This window comes from Podarcis bocagei (assembly GCF_964188305.1).
Source record: "Podarcis bocagei genome assembly, chromosome: 16".
NCBI lineage: Eukaryota > Metazoa > Chordata > Lepidosauria > Squamata > Lacertidae > Podarcis > Podarcis bocagei.
Window position 1 is genome coordinate 43,781,319 of NC_138142.1, and position 24,043 is coordinate 43,805,361.

Here is a 24,043-nt window from a genome sequence, read left to right on the forward strand (position 1 = left end):
CCGGCTCCCTCGGCCAATAAAGCGAGATGAGCGCCGCAACCCCAGAGTCGGCCATGACTGGACCTAACGGTCAGGGGTCCCTTTACCTTTACCTTCAAGACCTGGGAGACCAGGATTCAAATCCTACCACTCAGCCATGAAGATCACTGGACAGCCTTGTGGGGCATTCACTGCCTTTCTCAGCCTAACCATGTGCACCACTTTGAGCTCCTTGGAATAATAATAATAAAAAAGTGGAATCTAAATGCAATTAACAAACATAACAAAGAAAGAAACACTTTTGACACGGAGTTCCAAAAGACGTTTGAGCAGGGTGTGGGCTCCCAGGCAGAGAAGACCCCGCAAGATGCATGGAAGCTATTAGCCCTAAAGCCATATATATGAGTCCACTGTTGCTCAAAACTAAAGAATTATTTCATGTGTGGGGGGGTGGAGTTTGCATTTTGGGAGCAAGTCTCTCTCCTGCACACCCACCAAGGTCGCTTACTGACCTACAGTACTGGCAAGGCATGTGGTGTTTTTGTAGGGGTATAGCTCCCTGCCCGAAAGAGCATACACTGCAAAAATTAACAGCCGCCTTCTGAGATCTTCCCCAGCAGACCTCCCCCCGCATTCTGTTTTTACACCAGAGCAGGGGGAGGCAACCTAAGGCCCAGGGCTGGATCTGGGCCAATCTCCTTCTCAATCCAGCCTGTGGACGGTCTGGGAATCAGTGTGTTTTTACATGAGTAGAATGTGTGTTTTTATTTAAAATGCATCTCTGGGTTATTTGTGGGGCATAGGAATTTGTTCTTTTTTTTCTCTTCCAAAATATAGTCCGGCCCCCCACATGGTCTGAGGGACGGTGGACCGGCCCCCTGCTGAAAAAGGTTGCTGACCCCTGCACCAGAGCAACGAAAGTGGGCCCGACCCACATAACATCCGTTCCGCCTCTCCAATTTCAGGCCCCGTTTGACAAAGGCTGCAAACCTGGTTTAGGGCAGAGCTCTCAGGGTGCAGCTGGGTGAAAAGGGCCTCTCTGCTCCCCCCAAAAAACAAAACACCAGTCCCTGAGAATGTGTGGGGGGGGGAATGCAAGGAAAAGAACCCCCCCAAGGAGGGTTGGAAGGAAGAGCTGAAGTGTGGGGGCAAGGAGGAGCCCTCGCTCTGGTTACAGAACCCCCCTTCAGGTCCCATTAGTGGCAATGGAAGGTGACAGGAGCCGGTCGATACCAATCCTGCCAGACAAACTCCCAGTAATAAACCCATTTCACTCACATTTTGATGCGTGTCCCCCCCCCCACACAGATCCCTGCCCCACACCACTGGCTGCACATCTGTGGAGGCCGAGGGGGTGCAGGCAGGCCCCCCCCCAACCCACACCTTCGCACCAGGGTGGGGTGCATTTGGCACTGGGATTCTCTCTGCACGATGGTGATGATAATTAATATCACCGGACTTTGCTCCACCGCTTAGCAAACTGTCACATAACACACACACAAAAAAAAAATTCCTTCCAGTAGCACCTTTGTTGTTGTTGTTTAGTCGTTTAGTCGTGTCTGCCTCTTCGTGACCCCCTGGACCAGAGCAGGCCAGGCCCTCCTGTCTTCCACTGCCTCCCTCATGCTGGCAGCTTCGAGAACACTGTCCCACCATCTCGTCCTCTGTCGTCCCCTTCTCCTTGGGCCCTCCATCTTTCCCAACATCAGGGTCTTTTCCAGGGAGTCTTCTCTTCTCCTGAGGTGGCCAAAGTCTTGGAGCCTCAGCTTCAGGATCTGTCCTTCCAGTGAGCACTCAGGGCTGATTTCCTTCAGAATGGAGAGGTTGGATCTTCTTGCAGTCCATGGGACTCTCAAGAGTCTCCTCCAGCACCAGAATTCAAAAGCATCAATTCTTCGGCAATCAGCCTTCTTTGTGGTCCAGCTCTCACTTCCATACATCACTCCTGGGAAAACCATGGCTTTTACTATACAGACCTTTGTTGGCAAGGTGATGTCTCTGCTTTTTAAGATGCTGTCTAGGTTTGTCATTGCTTTTCTCCTAAGAAGCAGGCGAGTAGCACCTTAGAGACCAACTAAGTTGGTTATCAGTATGAGCTTTCGTGTGCATGCACACTTCTTCAGATACACTGAAACAGAAGCCACATAACACAGTTGGCCCTCACTGCAAGTGGAGTTTTTAAGCACACACACATGGAATGTGGAGCAGGCTTGTTCTCTCCTGCTCCAGAGCCTGGGACCCAAGTCGAAGGGCAAGGAATTACAAGCGGGGATGGGTTAAGCAGAGGTTGGGTGACCACCTGCCAGGGATTCTTGAGTTGGGATTCCTTCAATGCAGGGGGGCTGGACTAGATGACCCTCAGGGTCCCCTCCAAGTCTACAATTCTAGGATTCTGTGAAGGATTCTGGGAGGAAAAAGCCAGTTAAATCCTTCTGGCCACAGAGGGTGTGAGCTTTGATCCGACCCTGAGCTACTCAAAGCACCTCTTACACCTCCTCCCTCAAAAGACCTCACCCTTTCTCTCTCTCTCGTTTTTAATTTTTTTTTAATAATACATTTTATTAGTATTTTCCACACAACAACACGAAAAATAACAATACACAAAACACAAAAACCAGCACACAAAGAAAACAAATCCATATCTTACAAGTTAATAATATAAACACTAAAAATAAAAACAAACATTTGTAGGTTTGCAAGAAGTTTTGTGAGGAGTATTATTGGAAGTATTGCAAAAATGGAGAATGGGGAGGATGATTTGTTAAGAGATGTAAAGGCAATATAAAGTTAAAAAATGCAGAAGAAGTGGTTAAAACGGTGGATCATCAGAGGTGCTGATGGAAGTCTAAAAAGATTGTATAAGTGATAAGTTTTGTGATACATTTTATAATTTGTATGTTAAAATCAGTAAAAATTATTTTAAAAACAAACAAACAAACATTGACTTCCACCAATCCCACAGCACCTCCTTTATCTCTCATTGTGTTTTCACATTTTCCTGTTTTCCTGATCATCTCTATCCTAGCATCTAGATATAAATCCCTTTTTCTTACCCTTTCACTTCACAAGGTTATTCCAGACTCACCCTTCCTCAACCCCAGGACCCCAGTGAAGGATGAAGAAGGAAGCTACTTTGTACTGATACTGAGTCTGACCACTGGGTCCCTTTAGCTCAGCAGTGCCTACACTGATTGGCAGCAGCTGTCCAGGATTGCAGATGTGTGAGTCTCAGCCCTGCCTAGCAACTGGAGGTGAGCCAGCTCCCTTGATCCTCCTCCTCCTCTACCACATCTGCCTCCTTTGCAAGGAGGGTATTCAAAGCTGTCAAACAGAGCAGGCCGTTTTCTTAATAGTTGTCCATCAACGCAACTTTTCCCGTTGCAAAACACCCCACCCTCCCATCCGCATTTGTTTGCTCTCTTTCCCTCCCTAACCCGTATCTTATTATTGTTTTAATTCAGGATCTCGCTCGGCAACCGGCGGGGAAATTAAGGAACGAGAAATGACATATCGATCCCAAGAGCAGAGACAGGTGGCAAAGTCCCTGGGGATGGGAACTTCTCCAGAGCCAAGAAATGGCTGAGAAATGGGGAGCGAAGGAGAGAGACTGCTTTAGTCTCTCTCTCTCTCTCTCTCTCTCTCTCTCTCTCTCTCTCTCTCTCGTAGAATTGTAGAATGGGGAGGGACCCCCAAAGGCCATCTGGCCCAGCCCCCTGAAATGCTGGAATCACAGCTAAAACATCCCTGACAGGTGGCCACCCAAACTCTGTTTAAAGACATCCAGTGAAGGTGAGTCCACCATCTTCCCAGGTCATAGAACTGTAGAGTTGGAAAGGACCACAAGGGTCCAATTATAGTCCAATTCTCTGAAATTCAGGAATCACAGTTCAGGGATCCGTGACAGGTGGCCATTCTGCTTCTGTTTAAACACCTGCAAGGGAGGACAGTCTCAAAGATGCTCAAAAAGTACAGACAGAGGCTCTGAGATTACGTCTGCAAGTTAATAATAATAATAATAATAATAATAATAATTTATTTATGCCCCGCCCATTGGCTGGGTTTCCCCAGCCACTCTGGGCGGCTTCCACCAGAATATTAAAATTATATTACAATACAGTGGTATCTCAGGTTACATAAGCTTCAGGTTACAGACGCTTCAGGTTACAGACTCCGCTAATCCAGAAATAGTACCTCGGGTTAAGAACTTTGCTTCAGGATGAGAACAGAAATTGTGCTCCAGCGGCGCGGCGGCAGCAGGAGGCCCCTTTAGCTAAAGTGGTGCTTCAGGTTAAGAACAGTTTCAGGTTAAGTACGGACCTCCAGAACGAATTAAGTACTTAACCCAAGGTACCACTGTAGTCTATTAAACATTAAAAGCTTCCCTAAACAGGGCTGCTTTCAGATGTCTTCTAAAAGTCTGTTAGTTGTTGTTCTCTTTGACATCTGCTGGGAGGGTGTTCCACAGGGTGGGCGCCACCACCGAGAAGGCCCTCTGCCTGGCTCCCTGTAACTTGGCTTTTGCACCTACAAAAGTTGGGTTATCCTACACAGGACTGCAGGCAATGTTTATCTGCCTGAGACCCTTCTCAACCAACTCCTTTTGGAAACCTGGAATTTGCTTTCTCTTCTTAAATCCTCCTCCGTTGCTATATATAAAGTTCCCAAGTCTTGGGAGCACTTTTCCTAAAACTCTGATCACGATACTTCTTTATAATCCAGAGGTGTATAAATTTTATGAAATAGATAATAAAAATGCCAACATAGCCCCTCAGAGCTGCTGACCAGGAAAGGGACTCTTATATTAATCCTTCCGAATGGAGAGGTTTGATCTTCTTGCAGTCATGGGACTCTCAAGAGTCTCCTCCAGCACCAGAATTCAAAAGCGTCAATTCTTCGGCAATCAGCCTTCTTTATGGTCCAGCTCTCACTTCCATACATCACTACTGCAAAAACCATAGCTTTAACTATACGGACCTTTGTTGGCAAGGTGATGTCTCTGCTTTTTAAGATGCAGTCTAGGTTTGTCGTTGCTTTTCCCTCTTCTACACAACGCTTAAAAACTCTCTACAAAGAGAGCCTGGTGGATCAAATTATTGCCCCATCTGGTCCCGCATCCTGTCCTCAAAGTGGCTGAACATTTGCTTGTGGGGAAATAAGCAAGCCGGATTTGAGCACCAGAGCAGCACTTGGTTTCTAGCTCAGCTGGTAGAGACTGAGACTCAATCTCTGGGTTGTGGGTTCGAGACCCGCAATGCGCCAAATACTTCTGCATTGGAGGGGCTGGACTAGATGAATCTCATGCTCTCTTCCAACCCTACAAGCCTGTGATTCTTGGCTGCCCACCTCCTGCTGCCACTGACAGTCCCCTCCTATACATCGCCTACCCTCTGAATGTGGCACTCTTGAAACGCCCCCCAACCACAAGTAGGGCTCCCTGCCCCCCTGTTTCTGAAGAGACAGAAAGCCCCACGGCTCTTATTTCTGTCTTGGGGGTGCTGATGCCTGAGGGGTGAGCGAAGATAGAAGCACGGACCTTCAACTTGTCCGTTATAGGGCTGTTTCCTCCGTCTCGCTCTCTTTCCCCCTCTGAGAAAGGACAGAGAGGAGGGTCGTCAGGCACCGGCAAGAGTTAACCTGATTGTCTTTATAACCACATCGGCTCTCCTGGGAACTCAGAGTACTGGGTTTTCATTTTAAGTAACCCCAACACAGCGGCGTGTGATGGAAAGCACAGTCCCCGCCTGACAGATGGAGAGGAAGAGGGGAAGAGAGGAGGACGGGGGACGGTGCAGGTGGCAGAGAAAGGTAAGAGACCAAACAGCGGCTGAGCTTGGCAGGACTACCCATGGCCCGTTGGCTTAGAACCAAGCCCCACAGGGACTTCCTCCCTTCGGCGTGGGCCTACGAGGGTCTCCACACCTCTTTCAGCCCACTTTGTGCCCATGTCCTTTTGTGCCCTGTGAAAGTCAGCTCCAAGCCAAAAGAATTCAGATAACATAGGAAGCTGCCTTACTGAGCTACTGGTCCATCTAACTCCGTATAGTTTGCACTGACTGGCAGCAGTGGCTGCCCGGGGTTTTCCGGCAGGGGTCTCTCCCAGCTCTGCCTGGAGATGCTGCCTTTGGGAATTGAATCTGGAGCCTTCTGCATGCAAAGCAGCTGTCCTGCTGCTGGGCCATGGCTCTGCCCCTTTAAGGGTCCAGTCCTGATGGCCTTAATAGCCACACCACTGGCCCCCTACAGCTCCCCAGGATTTTGGCCGGGGGTCTTTTCCCAGCCCTGCCTGAAGATGCTGCCGGCGAGAGTCCTGCTACCTTCTGCATGCCAAACAAGTGTTCAGCCTCTGAGCTACGGCCCCTTTGCCTTGTTCTTCGTCTGGGCATCCCAAAGACATCTTTTATGTGCCTCCAGAACGCAGGTCCTGATTTTGCTGCCGCAGCAGCAGCTGTGCTATTTACCGTATTTTTTGCTCTATAAGACTCACCTTTTCCCTCCTAAAAAGTAATGGGGAATGTGTGTGCGTCTTATGGAGCGAATGCAGGCTGCGCAGCTATCCCAGAAGCCAGAACAGCAAGATGGATTGCTGCTCTCACTGCGCAGCGATCCCTCTTGTTGTTCTGGCTTCTGAGATTCAGAATATTTTTTTTCTTGTTTTCCTCCTCCAAAAACTAGCTGCGTCTTATGGTCTGGTGCGTCTTATGGAGCGAAAAATACTTTTTCCAGGATAGATCCCTCTCATCCTGGATGTTGCCAGGATATTAGGGCTGATGGGGCTCTGAGCAAACACCAGAGTGGTGTGGAAAGGGACATCTCTTCTTGTGACCAAAAAGTGCTCAGCATGGCGATGTGCTTGCCTTTCAAAAGGTGTGCCAGAGAGCAAAGACAGATGCGGCCGCTCAGCTGGGTGAGCTCAGGCAGGCAGCCGTTTCTGTTCCGATACCAGCAGAAGGAAGGCGGTGCAGCCTTCAAGCCTCGTTTTCCCACGGTGGTCTTTTTCAAAACCAGCAGCAGCCTTCAATGCCTCTGACAGGGACATTATCTTAAGATCTTCTTCCTTCCCGGAAACATTCCAGGCTGGGGTGAGCCGGGCACATGTAGGGGGGCAGATTGTACATCCAGTTGCTGGTCTTTGCAAACTCGCTGAAGTTAACAGACATGGCTAACTTTACGGTCATTGATTTAAATGGGTCTACTCTGAGTAGAAGTTTGTTGGGTGCAACCTGGGCAGTGGTCCCCTAATGTTTTCCCCCATGGGCCACTCTAAAATTGCTGGTGGTTCCTGGTTTCTCTCTGTTTCCAGTCTTAGCTCTCCACATTTCCACATCTGTTTGGGAAGGAGTGTGTTTTAAGTACTCATGTAAAATCATTAAGTTCTCCTAATATATACATGAATATTGCAAATGCTTTTCACTAAGAGAGATACATTTATTTATTTCCCCCCAAAACCAATATATGCATTTTCTGCACACATTACTTTGCTGAAGAATGGATCTTTCGGAAGTGTGGATTGGTGTTGCTTTGCCTGTAAATGGGAACTGAACCAAATTTCTCCTCCATCTCAACTTCCACGTAAGACTATGATTAAGTCCAAGGTCTGAAATGACCCGTCTGCACCCCTTTGCAAAGAACCGGTGCGAAGAGGACCCGATTCTGGTTGCCTCTTGCTTTGTGCCTAGTTTCTGCCATGAAAAAAACTCTGGTCTTGCTCCTGAAACAGCCGCAGCCATTCTGGGTTGCAGAACTCAGGGGCAGGAAGAATTATTGGGCTGGTTTCTGCTTTGCGCTGAACAAGCAACAACATAAAGACATTGCGTCCCCGCCCCCAGTAGGCAGCGCAAAATTCTGTGCTTAGGAAGCCCAAGAACATCTGCGTTCATTATGCAAATGAAAACAACATTACATGATGTGTGATTATTCTGTGAGGCAGGTTGGGGCCGCAGGAGCATTGCTGGGCAATTAAACTGCCCCCCTGAAAATCTTACTGGGCCCAAGTTTGATTTGGGGTCAGGGGCGTAGGAAGGGGGGATGGGGGGCGGGTCGCCACGGGTTCCATCATGGAGGGGGGGTGTCAAAAAGGAACGATTACTGCCCTACTAGGATGGTTATTAGGATGGCGGACAGTGATATCTTGCCCCTAAATGGGCCATTTTGATCCCTGTGCGTTTTGACCTTCCAGTGTAACCTTCTCTCCCCCCCCCCTCTTTCACACACAACCAGTCGTTTAGGGTTTCCTATGCCAGGAGCCTTTTAAATACCACATTCCCCAGAGACTCAAATAAGGGAAATGAAGGGTTCTTTGGAGAGAATAAGAGGAGTTTGCAGGGTTGCGGGGAGAGACAGAAAAATACAGAAAATCGCGCCAAGGGGACTCTCTTTTTCTCCACCCCAACGTTATTAATCTCTGCCCTGCAACAAACGTGTTCTTGTGAGCTTGGTTTGGACTCCAGAGCGGCAAAATCTGCACGTTCTGTTTCCCATGCGATGGGAGATAGTCCTGAGGCTGTTGTGTGGCTTCCTTGCAGGATCATTCCCGATCCCAGATGTGCCAGGTTGTTACCCACTTTTCCTTAAAGGTAAAGGTAAAGGGTAAAGGGATCCCTGACCATTAGGTCCAGTCGTGGCCGACTCTGGCGTTGCGGCGCTCATCTCGCTTTATTGGCCGAGGGAGCCGGCGTACAGCTTCCGGGTCATGTGGCCAGCAGGACTAAGTCGCTTCTGGCGAACCAGAGCAGCGCACGGAAACGCCGTTTACCTTCCCACCAGAGCGGTACCTATTTATCTACTTTGACGTGCTTTCGAACTGCTAGGTTGGCAGGAGCAGGGACCGAGCAACGGGAGATCACTCCGTCGCGGGGATTCGAACCGCCGACCTACTGATCGGCAAGTCCTAGGCTCTGTGGTTTAACACACAGCACCACCCGCGTCCCCACTTTTCCTTAGGATGTCTCTATTTTCATTGGAGAAATTTTAGATGGTGTGGAGTTATCTGACCCTTGAGCCGTCTGAAGGTAATCCTGTATAGGGAAGTTCTTTTAATGTTTGATGCTTTATTTTATATGTTGGAGGCTGCCCAAAGCAGCTGGGGTAACTCAGTAAGATGGTGGCAGGTATAAATAGTAAAATTATCATTATGGAATGGGACCTCCCTATTTTCATTGGAGAAATGTTGGAGGGTGAGCACCGCATACATAATGTACCTACTCACACTAAAAGTCTTACAGTATTTTTACGAGGACAAAAAAACCCAAACCCAAAACCAAGCAAACACACATAAATTTGAATTGAACTTGACGGGGGTGGAGACGCTCCTTCGGGTATACTGGACCGAGGCCGTTTAGGGCTTTCAAGGTAAGCAGCAACACTTTGAATTGTGCCCGGAAACGTCCTGGGAGCCAATGTAGGTCTTTCAAGACCGGTGTTATGTGGTCTCGGCAGCCACTCCCAGTCACTAGTCTGGCTGCCGCATTCTGGATTAGTTCTAGCTTCCGGGTCACCTTCCAAGGTAGCCCCACGTAGAGCGCATTGCAGTAGTCCAAGCGGGACTACCCCTGCTCTTACCACTACAGCTCTCTCTCATACACACGTACACAAACATTTCTTTGTGTGTTCAGATTGCCAGCTAGGGGCTTTGCCATGCCTCTGAAGGAGTCCCTAACATGTTCCGGTTTCAACTTTCCGATTTCATCCCCTGCAGGATAAGGGCCTTGTCTTTCTTCCTGCCCCCCATCTCCTCCTCCTCCTCTCCAGGAGTGGGAGGGGGCCTGTGGACTGTTCTGATGTCTCGTAATCCGCTTGTGCTAATAGCATTAGGGGTTTTAAACAAACAGGCCCTTGACCTCTTTGCCCAGTGGATGCTAAAGGGTTTTTTTTGGGGGGGGTGGCATGCAGTTGAAATGGCCAAGCCCAGCTGGGGGGGGGGGGAGGTGGCGCCGGTGGAAAAGCTAAGAAGATTGCAAAGGGCTTGGGGGGGGGGAGAGATTGGATTTGGCAGAGATAAAGTGGGCAGTGAGAGCGCAGTTTATGCTTGCAAAAGGCGCTCCACCCTCTCACCGGCCAGATCAGAATTCCCTGTGGGGGTGGGAAGGCTTCAGGGTGGGTGGGCGAGTCCAAAAATAAGGGGGACCCCTAGAAATACTGAAATAAGAACATAAGAAGAGCCTGAGCTGATCTAATCCAGCATTGCGTTCTCATGGTGGCCAACTTTTGGGAAACATGCAAACAATGTTGTAAACAAAAATTGCCCCTTTCCCTTATGGGGGACACAAGAGCCCGTACAGAGTCCTTATCGATAGGAGAAAATGACAGAGGCCAAGCAGAGAATATTGAGAAGCAAAGCAGCTAGTAAGCCTGATCTTTATTGATCTGTTGCAACAGGGTGCTCCCCTCACACGCAGGAAAGGAAGAGGACCCCAAACAAAGGTGTGCAAGCCCTTATATAGACATTTTAAATTCCCGGCCCTGGAGCTCCAGACCACCCCTCCATACATCATACATACATCACAGAAGGGGTGTAACCCAAGACCACCCCCCACAAACATCATACCTACATCACAGAAAAGACGATCTACAACAGAAATTTGAATGTTGTTGTTTTTCCTGTCTGCCAGGTTATCTGATAATGCCTTATCTTATTGCCTTTCCTGGTAGTCTGCTCATTCCTTTGAAATGGTGATTTCTAAATTCCTGTAACAAGGAAGGTTTTTTCTGCCTCCTCCCTCCTTGCAGAGAAATATTTGGTCAGTTTGGGAATCAAAAATGGTTTCAGGGCGGTCTTCCTGTGCTGATCTATGTACGTGCTTGGTTGGTACATCTATGAACATTTATTATATATATATAATCTGAAGAAGTGTGCATGCACACGAAAGCTCATACCAAGAACTAACTTAGTTGGTCTTTAAGGTGCTACTGGAAGGAATTTTTTTATAATATATATATATATATATATATATATATATATATATATATATAACCTTAAATTTTATTATTGCAACAGGAAAGCTGAGTGCAGGAGCAGCCCTTTCCCCTCCTGTGGCTTCTAGCAACTGGTATTATTCAGAAGGGTTTACTGCCTCTGACCCATGCAGGTAGCGTTCCCACTTAAGGACTTCTAAAAGAAGCGTATAAATATTCTGACCATTGCCCGTTCCGCGTTTGCAAAAACACAGTTCTGTAAGGACCGTAGCACATGGCAGAGATGGATATTCCCCCCCCTCTCTCTCACATGTGTCAAATGTGGGAGGTGGGGTCTTGGTTTGTTTTTATTATGATTGTTCTTGTTGTTATGCATTTTGTGTTCTCATTTTGCTTTTTTGTTGTTGTTGTGAAACACACACCCTCCCGTGATTTTCGGGTGAATGGCGGAATAATAAACCAATCAATCAATCAATCAATCAATCAATCAATCAAATGTTAACCATGGTTCGGGAGCTTCCAGCACCGTTGCCAGCCCTGCCTGTTCATTCTGCACTGTGTGTGGGAAGCGCAGAAATGTCCTGGTTGCTGGTGGCAAAGAATTAAGAGCGGGGACCGTTTCCTAAGGATGGCCTTCAGATCTTGAGAGCAGATCCCGGTTTAGGGTGTTGTTGACTCCTGTGGCACTGACACCACAGCTCAGTCGGGCCCCATTGCCCCCCCCGCCCCCCCAGCGCTTCCACAAACCGCTTTCTTTGCTGGAGAGGATGCAGAATAGCAGATTCTGCCTTGAGCAAGCCAGAATTTTAATTCCCCACCCCTCCTTGTCAACTGCAGATGAATCCCAGGGTTGTTCTGTTTTTTTAAATAAGACAAGAAAATCCATTTAGGGCCTAACTGTGACCTTGGCCCTTGGCCACATTTGTTAGGTCTTTAAAAGCCAAGTTAATTGATTGCCCCCCCCCACTCAAAGCCTGCACTCCCAAAAGCGATTCCCCCAGAAGGAAGGCAAATCTCTGTCCTTGCGCTCCAACTGAATACGGTCCTTCCTCCTCCTCCTCCTCCTCGCAGGGAGAGGGGTAAGAAGATTTAAAAATTAACCCCTTTCCCTTTCCTTTATATACGGAGGTGGGTTGTCCCCAAACCCTCACATGCAGAGGTTTCTGGCCGGCCAGAGCTCTCAGGACACCACAGAGGCGGAGGAAGCAAACGGTAAGTGAGAAGGGGACCAAGTGTGCAGGATGCGGCCCCTTCCCACACCTGTATCCCCCATAGGGCACTTCTGTCTCACAGAATCATAGAGTTGCAAGGGACCTCTGGTGGTCATCTATTCCAACCCCCTGCAATGCAGGCATCTCAGCTAGAGCATCCAAGAGAGGTGGCCACCAACCCTCCGTGGAAGGAGAGCCCACGACTTCCCGAGGGAGAGCGTTCCACTGCTGAACGGCGCTTAACCCTGGGAAGGTTCTTCCTGGTGGTTCATCTGAATCTCCTTTCTTCTGACTTGAGTCCATCGGTTTGGGTTCCAGCCTGTGGAGCAGGGAAAAGCAAGCTTGCTCCGTCCCACTGCGAAAAGTCCGCTGGGCAGACAGGGCTCAGGAACCCCCTTGGCAACGGGGAGCCGCAAGGCAGGCTGATATGTCTTCCTAAGATCACAGAGGTCCCTCGGTCCCTCCTGACGTTGGCGCCTCGCCTGAACCAGATCTGGAGTTTCCTCCTTCTTTTTGCAAGGGGTGAGAATGCCACCCCAGGACACCACTGTTGTCCTGCATTGCAGGGTCAGTCTGAGGGATGGGCAAATCTTCCCATTTTGTACATAGTGGTACCTCGGGTTAAGTACTTAATTCATTCCGGAGGTCCGTTCTTAACCTGAAACTGTTCTTAACCTGAAGCACCACTTTAGCTAACAGGGCCTCCCGCTGCCGCTGTGCCGCCGGAGCACGATTTCTGTTCTCATCCTGAAGCAGAGTTCTTAACCTGAAGCACTATTTCTGGGTTAGCGGAGTGTGTAACCTGAAGCGTATGTAACCCGACATACCACTGTACTATCACCTTTATAATCTTAAATTCAGTTTGCCGCATTTAATCACAACTGCGTGTTTGTTTGTTTTTAAAAAGGTATCTCAATAAGAATTCCCTTGTTGCTTTAGTGCACATTTTTTAAAAAAGATATACCTTTTAGCAAGTGATTCCCCCAATTTTGGTATGCTGATTTTGCATGCACACACACGTTTTTGTTCATGCTTTCTTCTCCATTGTACATACGTATATTTGTGCAGATTTTGGGGGGTTGGAGAACAGCGCTGCAAAATTCAGAGAAGTGTGATTTTTTTAAGGATAGCTGTGGTTGATTTGTTTGTGCTTCTTTCATGTCTTGCTTTAGGAAGATGTAAGTGACTCACAAAGATTCACAAGATTCACACCCAGATAAATAATCAACACGATCACCATCACATGTAAACAGCAGCCAAGCCAAACTTCCCCTCCATCCTTCTTGTACATTAACAGCAGGAATATTTTTAGGCAGGGGCAAAGCTGCCATGCTTCCCAAGAGGTGTTCGCTGGAGGGTTCCTCGTCACGTCCCAGAGGATCGTGGCCCGTTGCTGTTGGACTTTGTGGCTTGGCTGTTGTGGGGATATTGTAAGGCCAGGGTCATGAGGAACAGAATTCCTTGCAAGTTACACTGCGGACCCCAATCCAGGGTGATGTGTCGCTTGAACACGCAGCACTTTTCTAATCTTCTTGCCCTAGAGGGGCTTCTGGGAGGAAGTACACAAAGAAAAGCCTTGGAAACTTACACAGTACTTGTCTTTTCATCCTTCTTGCTGATTGTCATGGATGTGTTGCCCTCTGGATGTTGTGGGACTAAGGCTTGCACCGTCCTTGAGTCCAACAATACTTGCACCTCCGCCACATATCCTTGATCTCTGGCGTTTTCACGGTCCTCCGAACTTGAGTCTAGGCACTGATTTGGTGGCTGAGACACCTCCGCAAACCAGCATGTGGTTCCTTAAAACCCCAACAGCAAACTTCATGTCTCACGCTGGCTTTTGCCAAATAACAGCCATCTCCCTCCGTTGGTGAAATCTTGTCCGGTTTCAACAACGGTTCAGATGTTACCAAGGCGAAATGGTTTCCCATAAATTACTGAACTCTGAAGTTTTACTGCAGTTTGGGCTGAAACTTGGTAGCTCATTCCTTACACTGGTGAAAAACTCTCTCACACACACACAGCGGGGTGGGTGGAATTCTGCTGTGACATCATTTGTCCACTTCCATTTGTCCTTTTAGCTACCTGTAAGGCAATTACAAAGGGACACAAGTGGCGCTGTGGGTTAAACCACAGAGCCTAGGACTTGCAGATCAGAAGGTTGGCGGTTCAAATGCCCGTGACGGGGTGAGCTCCCGTTGCTCAGTCCCTGCTCCTGCCAACCTAGCAGTTCGAAAGCACGTCAAAGTGCAAGTAGATAAATAGGTCCCGCTCCGGCGGGAAGGTTTCCATGCACTGCTTTGGTTTTGCCAGAAGCGGCTTAGTCACACTGGCAACATGACCCGGAAAAGCTGTCTGTGGACAAACGCCGGCTCCCTCGGCCTGTAAAGTGAGATGAGTGCCGTAACCCCAGAGTTGGCCACGACTGGACTTAACTGTCAGGGGTCCTTTACCTTTTAGCTTTTTTTAGGGACCAGAAGGCCATTTAGTCCAACCCGCTGCACTGTAGGAATCACAGCTCAAGAATCCCCGGCAGATAGATGGATATCCAACCTCTGTTTAAAAACATTCAATGGAGGGGAATCCACCACCTTCAGAGGGAATCCATTCCACTGTTGAGCAACAATTACCAGCATAACGTTCTTCCTAATGTTGTGCAGCAGCCTTCCTTCGTTGAGGAACCACTCTATCCCTTTGAACGTCCTAGTTCATTTTGTGAGGAAGACATTTGCTACCAAACTAATAAATGGAATGCATTTTGGTGCTTATCCTTGATTTTTTTGCCTCTTGACAGGTCGGTAAGATGCACTGTGGCTGCATCCCTGAGGGGGTCCCTTCTCTCCCCAGCTCCTACTGGATCTCAGGTGAGGGTTGGGTGGGATGAGGAAGGGGCTCACGCAGTGCGGCATCCCGGAGGGGGGTGTCTCAGCTCTGGGGTGGAGCAAGAGGGGGAGAGGCTGGCAGCCCCAAGTCTGCCCAAGACCTTTCCTTGCTGTTTTTCCCTCTGCTTTGCGTCCAGGTCTGGCTTTCCCGGACTGGGCCTACAAGGCTGAATCCAGCCCGGGCTCCCGCCAAATCCAGCTCTGGCACTTCATCCTGGAGCTTCTGCAGAAGGAGGAGTTCCGGCACGTCATTGCCTGGCAGCAGGGGGAGTACGGAGAGTTCGTCATCAAGGACCCCGACGAGGTGGCGCGGCTGTGGGGCCGGAGGAAGTGCAAGCCCCAGATGAACTACGACAAGCTCAGCCGGGCCCTCAGGTGAGGGGAGCAGCCAACACAGGTCTTTGCAATGCATCCTGTTCTCATGTAAAGGTAAAGGGACCCCTGACCATTAGGTCCAGATGCGGACGACTCTGGGGTTGTGGCGCTCATCTCGATTTACTGGCTGGGGGAGCCGGCGTACAGCTTCCGGGTCATGTGGCCAGCAGGACTAAGCCGCTTCTGGCGAACCAGAGCAGCGCACGGAAACGCCGTTTACCTTCCCGCCGGAGTGGTACCTATTTATCTACTTGCACCTAGATGTGCTTTCAAACTGCTAGGTTGGCAGGAGCAGGGACTGAGCAATGGGAGCTCACCCCGTCGCGGGGATTCGAACCGCCGACCTTCTGATCAGTAAGTCCTAGGCTCTGTGGTTTAACCTACAGTGCCACTCGCATCCCCTGTTCTCATTAGGGCACTTTATTTACATCGCGTCCGACAACCATGTTCCTAGGGTGGGTTAGAGCAGGAGGAGCTGTTTCTTCTGTGAGCCTCTTGGGTGTTGCCAGCTTGGATTTGATGGGAATGGATATAGAATAATGGAACGGTGGAGTTGGGGGGACATCAAAGGCCATCTAGTCCAGCCCCCTGCAATGCGGGAACCACAGCCAAAGAAGGCTGAGGCCACTCAACCTCTGTTTAAAAACTTGCCAATAGCTTCCAAGGGAGCCCGTTCCACTGTGGGACGACTGTGGGAATGTTCTTCCTGATGTTTCTTGCCATTTGAATCGCCTTTCTTGGGCTCCTCCCCTCTGGAGCAGCAGGAACAAGCTTGATCCATCTTCCCCCTGTCACATGTTTTAAGGTGGCTATCATGTCACCTGTCAGTCTTCTCTTCTCCACGCTGAACAGACCCAGCTGCCGCAACCATTCCTCATATTTTAGTTGTAAGTTGATTTGGATGGCAAACAAGTGATTATTGATGATGATGATGATGATGATGATGATGATGATGCTTGATTTCCAGCAAAGTGCATGGTGCTGTTGCCCGTTGATGACAACAAATCCCAGATGGCAGTGGCCATTGGCTCACCTCAGGTTACTCACTCACCTATACTGGCTGGTTAGGAGGCGTTGGGTGGGCTTTTTTGAAGCATGTGAGTTTCCAGGACAATTTGCCCGCCTTTTTCTCTGCCTGCTTTGTTCCCGGGCCTCTTCTGAGGTCTCCCATTGCGGCTTCTGGTTGGGCACTGTGAGAAGAAGGTGCTGGTCCAGGAGCCGGGCTCGTCTTACTTTCTTACGTCGGTTCTCCTTTCTCCTCCTTCTTCGCAGGTATTATTACAACAAGCACATCCTCCACAAGACGAAAGGCAAGAGGTTCACCTACAGGTTCAACTTCAGCAAGCTGATCTTCATCAACTACCCGCTGTGGGGCGTCCAGCCTCCTTCTCGGCCGGTGTGGATGGGGGCGGCCAGGGTGCACCGGCCTCGTGGTGGCGGGAGTCTCAGTGCGCAGACAGAGGTGGGCTCTGGCAGCTGTGTGGAATACCGCCTCCTCTGGCAGTGGCCCCTCCACACGGAGAGTCTTATCTTCCATGGAAATGCATTCCATGTTTAATACTAATACTAATAATAATAATTGAAGTGAGGGACAGGAGGCAGGAGTTGATAATGCAGGTGAGCTGCAAGCAAGCTGCCGGCCAGCTCTGTGGAGGCTCCTTTTATTGACACAAATATGCAAACCCAGGCAGATACATTTTGGGCTGTGACCTTTACACATCTTCCAGTCCCGAGATCGTGGGGTGGTACAAAGCTATTTTGGCACCTGTTTCCACCGCGTCATTTTCCCCTTGCACAGTGTATGACGAAGGAGACAAAAGGTCTCAGAGACAAAGGTCACAGGCAGGACACCGCTGACTACTGAGACCGCAAAAGGTTAGACAGAGGGCACAATGTTCAGAAAGCTGTGGCCTTATCTGTGAGGGGGAGTGTGCCCCACACCCCAAGGTCACACGTGCAGGCAGGCTGAGGCTGCCTGCGGGTGGGGAGTGCGCCCCGGACCCAGTGATCATCCCTACAAATAATAATATTAATAATAAGAAGAAAAATTATTTATACCCCGCCCTCCCCAGCCAAGACTGGGCTCAGGGCGGCTAACACCAGGTATAAAAACAATTGACTAAATTACAACTTAAAAAGAAGATTAAAATACAACATTAAAATGCAGCCTCATTTCAGTAGAAACTCAAATCAAAAACTTTTTGGGGATGAAAACGTCAAGTCTTCACCAAGGCCAACTATCCAGACTGGTCCTACGTGGGCCAGAAAAAAGCCAGGGAAGTCCCCAAGTAGGAGTTCCATCACAGAAAAAGAAAGGAAAAAGGAAAGAGGGGATCAAGTTGATTCCAAGGCAAAGGCCAGGCAGAACAACTCTGTCTTACAGGCCCTGCGGAAAGAAATCAGATCCTGCAGGGCCCTGGTCTCATGAGGCAGAGCGTCCCACCAGGCCGGGGCCAGAGCTGAAAAGGCCCTGGCTCTGGTTGAAGCCAATCTAACTTCCTTAGGGCCCGGGACCTCTAGGGTGTTGCTCTTTATGGACCTTAAACCCTGAGGGCCCCTCCATTGTAGGTGCAAAGTAAGGATGCCTGGAGGGGCCTTGAAAGCCACACTATTCCTCTACACAAACTGCACGGTAGGAGCCCTCAGCACCCTCAGGAGGCCCTTCGGCAGACGTTTGTCATGTAGGTACATGAGAAGAGAGCGGGGCCTTCTCCGTGGTGGTGCCCTGACTGCCTACTGCCCCCTCCACTTACACTACCAAGGCTACGCCTAGTGCTGCACCTAGGCAACACCTACTGCGTCCTTTTCCGCGAGAGGCGCAAACCTTTCTATTTGCCCCATCAATTTCAGATGATGATGATGGTATTTTAATTCCTATTATTTCTTTATTTATTGCATTCAGATCCCACCTTTCCTACATGAGGAGTTCAAGGTGGTGTATGTGGTTCCCCTTCCGCCCATTTAATCCCCACGACAACCAGGTTAGGCTGAGAGGCAGTGACTGGCCCATCTCAACTAGTGGGCTACAACGCCAAGAAGGGGTTTGAACCTTGCTGACACTCTAACCACCACACTGGCTCAATTTAAAGATTATTTATTTATTTATTTATTTATTTATTTATTTATTTTAAAATCCCTCCGATATTGTATTCTTGGACAGAGTTGTGATGTGTTGTTGTTGTTGTTTTAATTTTTAATTTCTTTCTACACCACCCTGAAATGCATTTTTTGAATAAGAGGTGGTCTGTATCCATTTTGAAATAAAAAAATACTTGGCGATCCCTTTAAAAACTGTCCTGCGGCCCTTCCCTCTTTCCTTTCCAGCTCTTACAGAATATGATGTTTGGCCGAAGGACCTGCCCTGACCACCTGGCCTTCCACAGGTGCGCCCATGACCTGACACTTGACCTAGAGGACCCCAGGGAGAAGATGGGAGCAATGGCCGCCAGCCCTTGTAAGTGCGCAATGTGTCGCAAAGGCAAGGTCCCCTTTGACACCTGGACCCTGAGATTGAGGGAAGTCCGGAAGGTGGTGGTGATGAGAGAACAGGGCCTTCTCTGTAGTGGCCCACTCACATACACACGCCATTTACAGAATGCTCTCCCTAGGGAGGCCCGCCTGCTGCCAGCCTTGTCCTTGTTTTTAGTACCAGGCAAGGACTTCCTTTGTTTTGTTTTCCAGCACATCCTAAAGTCTAAAGTCGCCACTTTAAATAACAAAATAATCTGTTTTGAGTTTATTGTTCCTTTAACTTTTTGAAAACCTTAAATCGTTGATGGTTTTTCTTATTGATAATTTTATTGTTTTATATTGCTTTTGTAAACTGCTTTGAGGTTGGTTGGGGGTTTTTTTAGCAATCAAGCATTGTTTATTTTTTTTTTAAAGGGAAAAGAAAGTCCAGTTTTTAAAAAAGTATTTATTTAGGACGACGGGGGCATTAATTAGATTAGATTAATTGAGTAATTCATCTCTGTCCTGCCCTTCCTCCAAACGAGCCCAAGGCAGTAAACAAATCATGACTGAAACAATGCCATTCTACAGGCAGATAAAAACAACCTTCTGAAATGATTGCAGAATTGGTCATGTGTGTATATATATATATATATATATATATATATATCCAACAAAAGTAGTGTAAAAAACCCCATAATTTTTAATCTGAAAGCATTTGTAAATGGCTGTGATAACGTAACATTTCAGCCAGATCAGCTGCTGTGAATCAGAGTGAATTATATTTTTGGAGGCTTAACAGCCGGCTTGGATTGGCAAATTGTTAGCTGGCGGGTCAGTTGTTCCAAGGTGACCTCACGTGGCTCTTTCAGTAGGTCAGCAAGGAAAGGACCACAAACAAATGAGACCTGTGAGTGACCAGTCGGTGGCCCTGGACTGGACTTGTGGTCTTCTTGCGCCCCCTAGCGGTGGGTTCTGGATCCAACCTCTCCTGGCTCAGTTTATGCTTGATCTTTCAGCTGCATTTCCATGGGCAGGAGAGTGTACCAGTTGAAATTATAGCAAGTCCAGCATGGAAGGATTGGGAAGAAATTTTAACTTCCCTCTTTGCCACTGACATGCTAAGTCACCTTCCCGTTCACCTCCAAACTTCCGTTTCCTGCTGTGGTCAAAGGTAAAGGGACCCCTGACAGTTAAGTCCAGTCGTGGCCGACTCTGGGGTTGCAGCGCTCTTCTCGCTTTACTGGCCAAGGGAGCCGGCATACAGCTTCCGGGTCATGTGGCCAGCAGGACTAAGCCGCTTCTGGCGAACCAGAGCAGCGCACGGAAACGCCGTTTACCTTCCCGCCGGAGTGGTACCTATTGATCTACTTGCACTTTGACGTGCTTTTGAACTGCTAGGTTGGCAGGAGCTAGGACTGAGCAACGGGAGCTCACCCCATCGCGGGGATTCGAACCCCCAACCTTCTGATCAGCAAGTCCTAGGCTCTGTGGTTTAACCCACAGCGCCACCCACATCCCTGCTGTGGTCAAAACACCTCTTTAAAACAAACAAACAAGCAACAACAACAATTTCTCACATTTTGGTCCCACCTCCTTTCCATCATGGAAACTGAGTGATGCTGGCATCTTTTTTGCACTCTTTCAAAATCATGGGGAGGAGTGGGGGGGTGGGCTGTGTACAAGAATTACAGCAAAACACAAGTTTTTTTAAAAAATAACAATAAAGCCACAGTAATTCTGCAGGTTTCAGGCAAGGGACATTCTCATCCTTACCTGGAGATGTTGGGGATGGAACCTAGAACCTTCTGCATGTAAATCCAATGCTCTGCTGTTGAGAGACAGTGGTTCCCCTTAAAATAAAGTAAGATTGTAGTCCTCATGGCTCTGAATAAAGTGCTGATTTAAATGTGCATGCAATGCTCGGCCACTGAGCTGCGGCCCCTATACACAAATGCACGTGCTTGTATTAATCAAACAGTATTACCTCCCACCAGATTAACTGGGGGAACTAGTCTTTAGTTGATAGATCAGTTAAAATAAAAAAATTCCTTCCAGTAGCACCTTAAAGACCAACTAAGTTAGTTCTTGGTATGAGCTTTCGTGTGCATGCACACGAAAGCTCATACCAAGAACTAACTTAGTTGGTCTTTAAGGTGCTACTGGAAGGAATTTTTTTATTTTGACTATGGCAGAACAACACGGCTACCTATCTACTACTAGATCAGTTAAAGTTTGCAGCCCTTAGAATAATGTTACAAATAGACAAGTCATTTAAAAAAGCCTGGAGATGCCTTTTCACTTAAGACGAGTGCAGGATCAGGCCAATGCCCCATCTAGTCCAACACCTTGTTCTCACCATGGGCAGCCTTTGGAAGCCTGCAAGCTGGACGTGAGCAGCATCCTGCCCACCTGTGACCCATATTCAGCAATTCGTATTCACAGGCAAGACACCTCTGACAGTAGAGGTGGAACAAAGCCATTGTGGCTAGTAGCCGATGACAGCCTGGCCCTTCATGATGGATCTAATCCTCTTTAGTTGACACTTTGGGTCTCTTCCAATTCTACAATTCTTCTAAAGCCAGCCAAGTCACTTGCCAGTTTTTGCTTTTAACTGTTCTGGGGACTGTGCCTTTCTTGTTTTCTTTTTATTTCCTTCTTTCCTTCCTTCCGTGGGAGCCAGTGTGGTGTAGTGGTTAAGAGTGGTAGTCTCGTAATCTGGGGAACCGGGTTCGCGTCTCCGCTCCTCCACATGCAGCTGCTGGGTGACCTTGGGCCAGTCACACTTCTCTGAAGTATCTCAGCCCCACTCACCTCACAGAGTGTTTGTTGTGGGGAAGGAAGGGAAAGGAGAATGTCAGCCGCTTTGAGACTCCCTAGGGTAAGTGATTGTTAGGATATACAGTGGTACCTCGGGTTACAGACACTTCAGGTTACAGACCCTGCTAACCTAGAAATAGTACCTTGGGTTAAGAACTTTGCTTCAGGATGAGAACAGAAATCGTGCTCTGGTGGCGCGGCGGCAGCAGGAGGCCCCATTAGCTAAAGTGGTGCTTCAGGTTAAGAACGCTTTCAGGTTAAGAATGGACCTCTGGAACGAATTAAGTACTTAACCCGAGGTACCACTGTAGTTCTATTCCACCTTAAAAGGGTCAGGCATGACTGTTGTGTATCACATGCCTGTTTACATCCAGCACAGTCTGCTGGGAACTTCCGTTGTATGTTGCTTTTGCCATACTGCTGTTTTGCCGGAGACGAAGGGATGCAGACATGTTTTCCTTCGTTCCTGAACTAGGCTTAATGAATGCTGTAAATATGCTTGCACTTTTCTCTGTCCGACTCATCTGCTGTGTGATGGTTTACACACTCTGCTGACAGAGCGTGTACGGGTCTCTAAACGTATCGGAGGCTCGTGTCGCTGTTTGATGCTGTTCTAAGGAAGACTGGCTGCCGGCCGGTGGCTGGAGCCAGCTGGGGACCTGCCTGATGCCCCCATCTTCCCGGCAGTATCCCAACCATGATAAAGCAGGACATCAAAGCCAAACTCTTCTTCTTCCTTCCTTCCTTTCTTCCTCTCCAGGTCTTGGGTCCATCTCTCCTTCTTGCGTCTTCAACTCCTGCTGCTGCTTCCGAGCCCAAGAGAAATGCCGCCCTCTGACCGCATTCCCCACACCCCTCCCTCACCCAGGCTTTGCCCCCCACCCTGGCCGGCAGCTCTGTCCAGGGCTACCCCAGCAGTACCCGCTCTCCAGTCCGCCTTGCTTTGCTGCTGCCAGTAGTCACTTTTTCAACCGGGGAGGTCAGCCTGCCATGCCCTCGGAAGAGAGAGCGCTGTTCCCAAGCCAGCTGGCCGCCCCCAAAGCACAACACCGCCTGATGGCCATGGACTCTCCCACAAGGAAGTTGGGAGGAGGAGCTTTTCCTGGGCTGGAGTTCCTGCCTGACTCTCCCCTGTCATCTTGGGAGGAAGAAGGGACACAGCAGGAGGTTTGTCATGGCGCTCGTCTCCTTGGCCAGGCCTGCCTTGGGGTCAAGGCTGAGCTGGCACTGGTGGAGGCCAGGTCCTGCGGCAAACTGCTTGTGGGTCCCTGTGTGGCAGGGAAAGCTCTGCAACGCTCCTCACAACTCAGCAACCTCCAGCCAGCAGCTGTCCCAAACACTGTTGGCCCTGGTTTTAGGCCAGTGGCTGGTGGGAAACATGACTGGGCGATGCCCTCTCCTCAAGTCTGAGCAAAGGTCTTCCTTTCTCTCTCTTTCTTCATGGAAGAACCCCCACCTTCCTGCCAACACAGCTGAACTGCTGCTTCTCCGCTCCAAATCAGTCATAGCTTCAGGTCTTGTTTCCTTGCAAAGTCAGCAGCGCAGAATTTCCTGATCCCCAAACCAAAGAGAAGCCGCTTGCCTGGGCAGACTTGTGGGATGGAATGACCACATGGTTCAAAACAGGACTCTGTGTCTCTGGGATGCAGTTCTGCCCAGCGAACCGAAGTCTGAAAGCTCCCAGAAATAAGCCAAGGATGTTTGCATATCGACCAGCCAAAGTTCACTCCTCCTTGCTAAAAGCTGCCTGTATCTATGCGTGCATGTTTAATAAAGAACGTTATGTTGTGGGTGAACATATCAGACGACACAGCGATTCTTCAAACTGCTCTTGTTTATTCAGAGGCCAGAACAGAACTGAGCTGAAGGGCTCAGTCAGCCTGCTTATATAGAGCTCCAGTACAACGTTACTGTAGCAACTTTCTAAAACTATCCAATCACTGAACGTCACTTTCGATCCTTCATTTGCATAACTATCTACAGTATTCCCCTGCTGGCCCAGGGTGAGAACTTCAGTACATAACAAAGAATACCTGCGAACACTCCTGATCCGGTTGACGGCCTGATTCTGGGGTCATGAGACGGCCTTTCATTCCTGATTTGATTGGCCCCAGCCTGACACCTTTTCTGGGTGCTAGATTGCCAACAGAATAGGAGCACCTGCCATGTGCAGGATGGTGATTCCTACATTCCAGGGGGTTGGACTAGATCAGGCGTCCCCAACCTGCGGCCCTAAAAGAGGTTTTGGGACTACAATTCCCATCATCCCTGACCACTGGTCCTGTTAGCTAGGGATCATGGGAGTTGTAGGCCAAAACATCTGGAGGGCCACAGGTTGGGGGGTACCTAGCCTAGATGACCTTGGAGGTACATTCCAACTCTACAGTTCTGATTCTATGATTGTTTATCCACAAG

General features: G+C 48.9%; 1 protein-coding gene across 1 annotated transcript; it reads left to right on the forward strand.

Annotated features, from left to right (window-relative positions):
* Positions 1 to 14,904: 14,904 nt before the first annotated feature.
* Positions 14,905 to 23,362, forward strand: LOC308575598 (ETS translocation variant 3-like protein; the record flags this gene model as incomplete). The annotated part of the gene is made up of 5 exons (XM_081174349.1): positions 14,905 to 14,965; positions 15,121 to 15,358; positions 16,631 to 16,820; positions 18,683 to 18,812; positions 22,389 to 23,362. 5 exons carry the CDS (start codon positions 14,905 to 14,907, stop codon positions 23,036 to 23,038), a joined length of 1,269 nt encoding a protein of 422 aa, XP_081030475.1. The 3' UTR covers positions 23,039 to 23,362.
* Between the last annotated feature and the right edge of the window lie 681 nt (positions 23,363 to 24,043).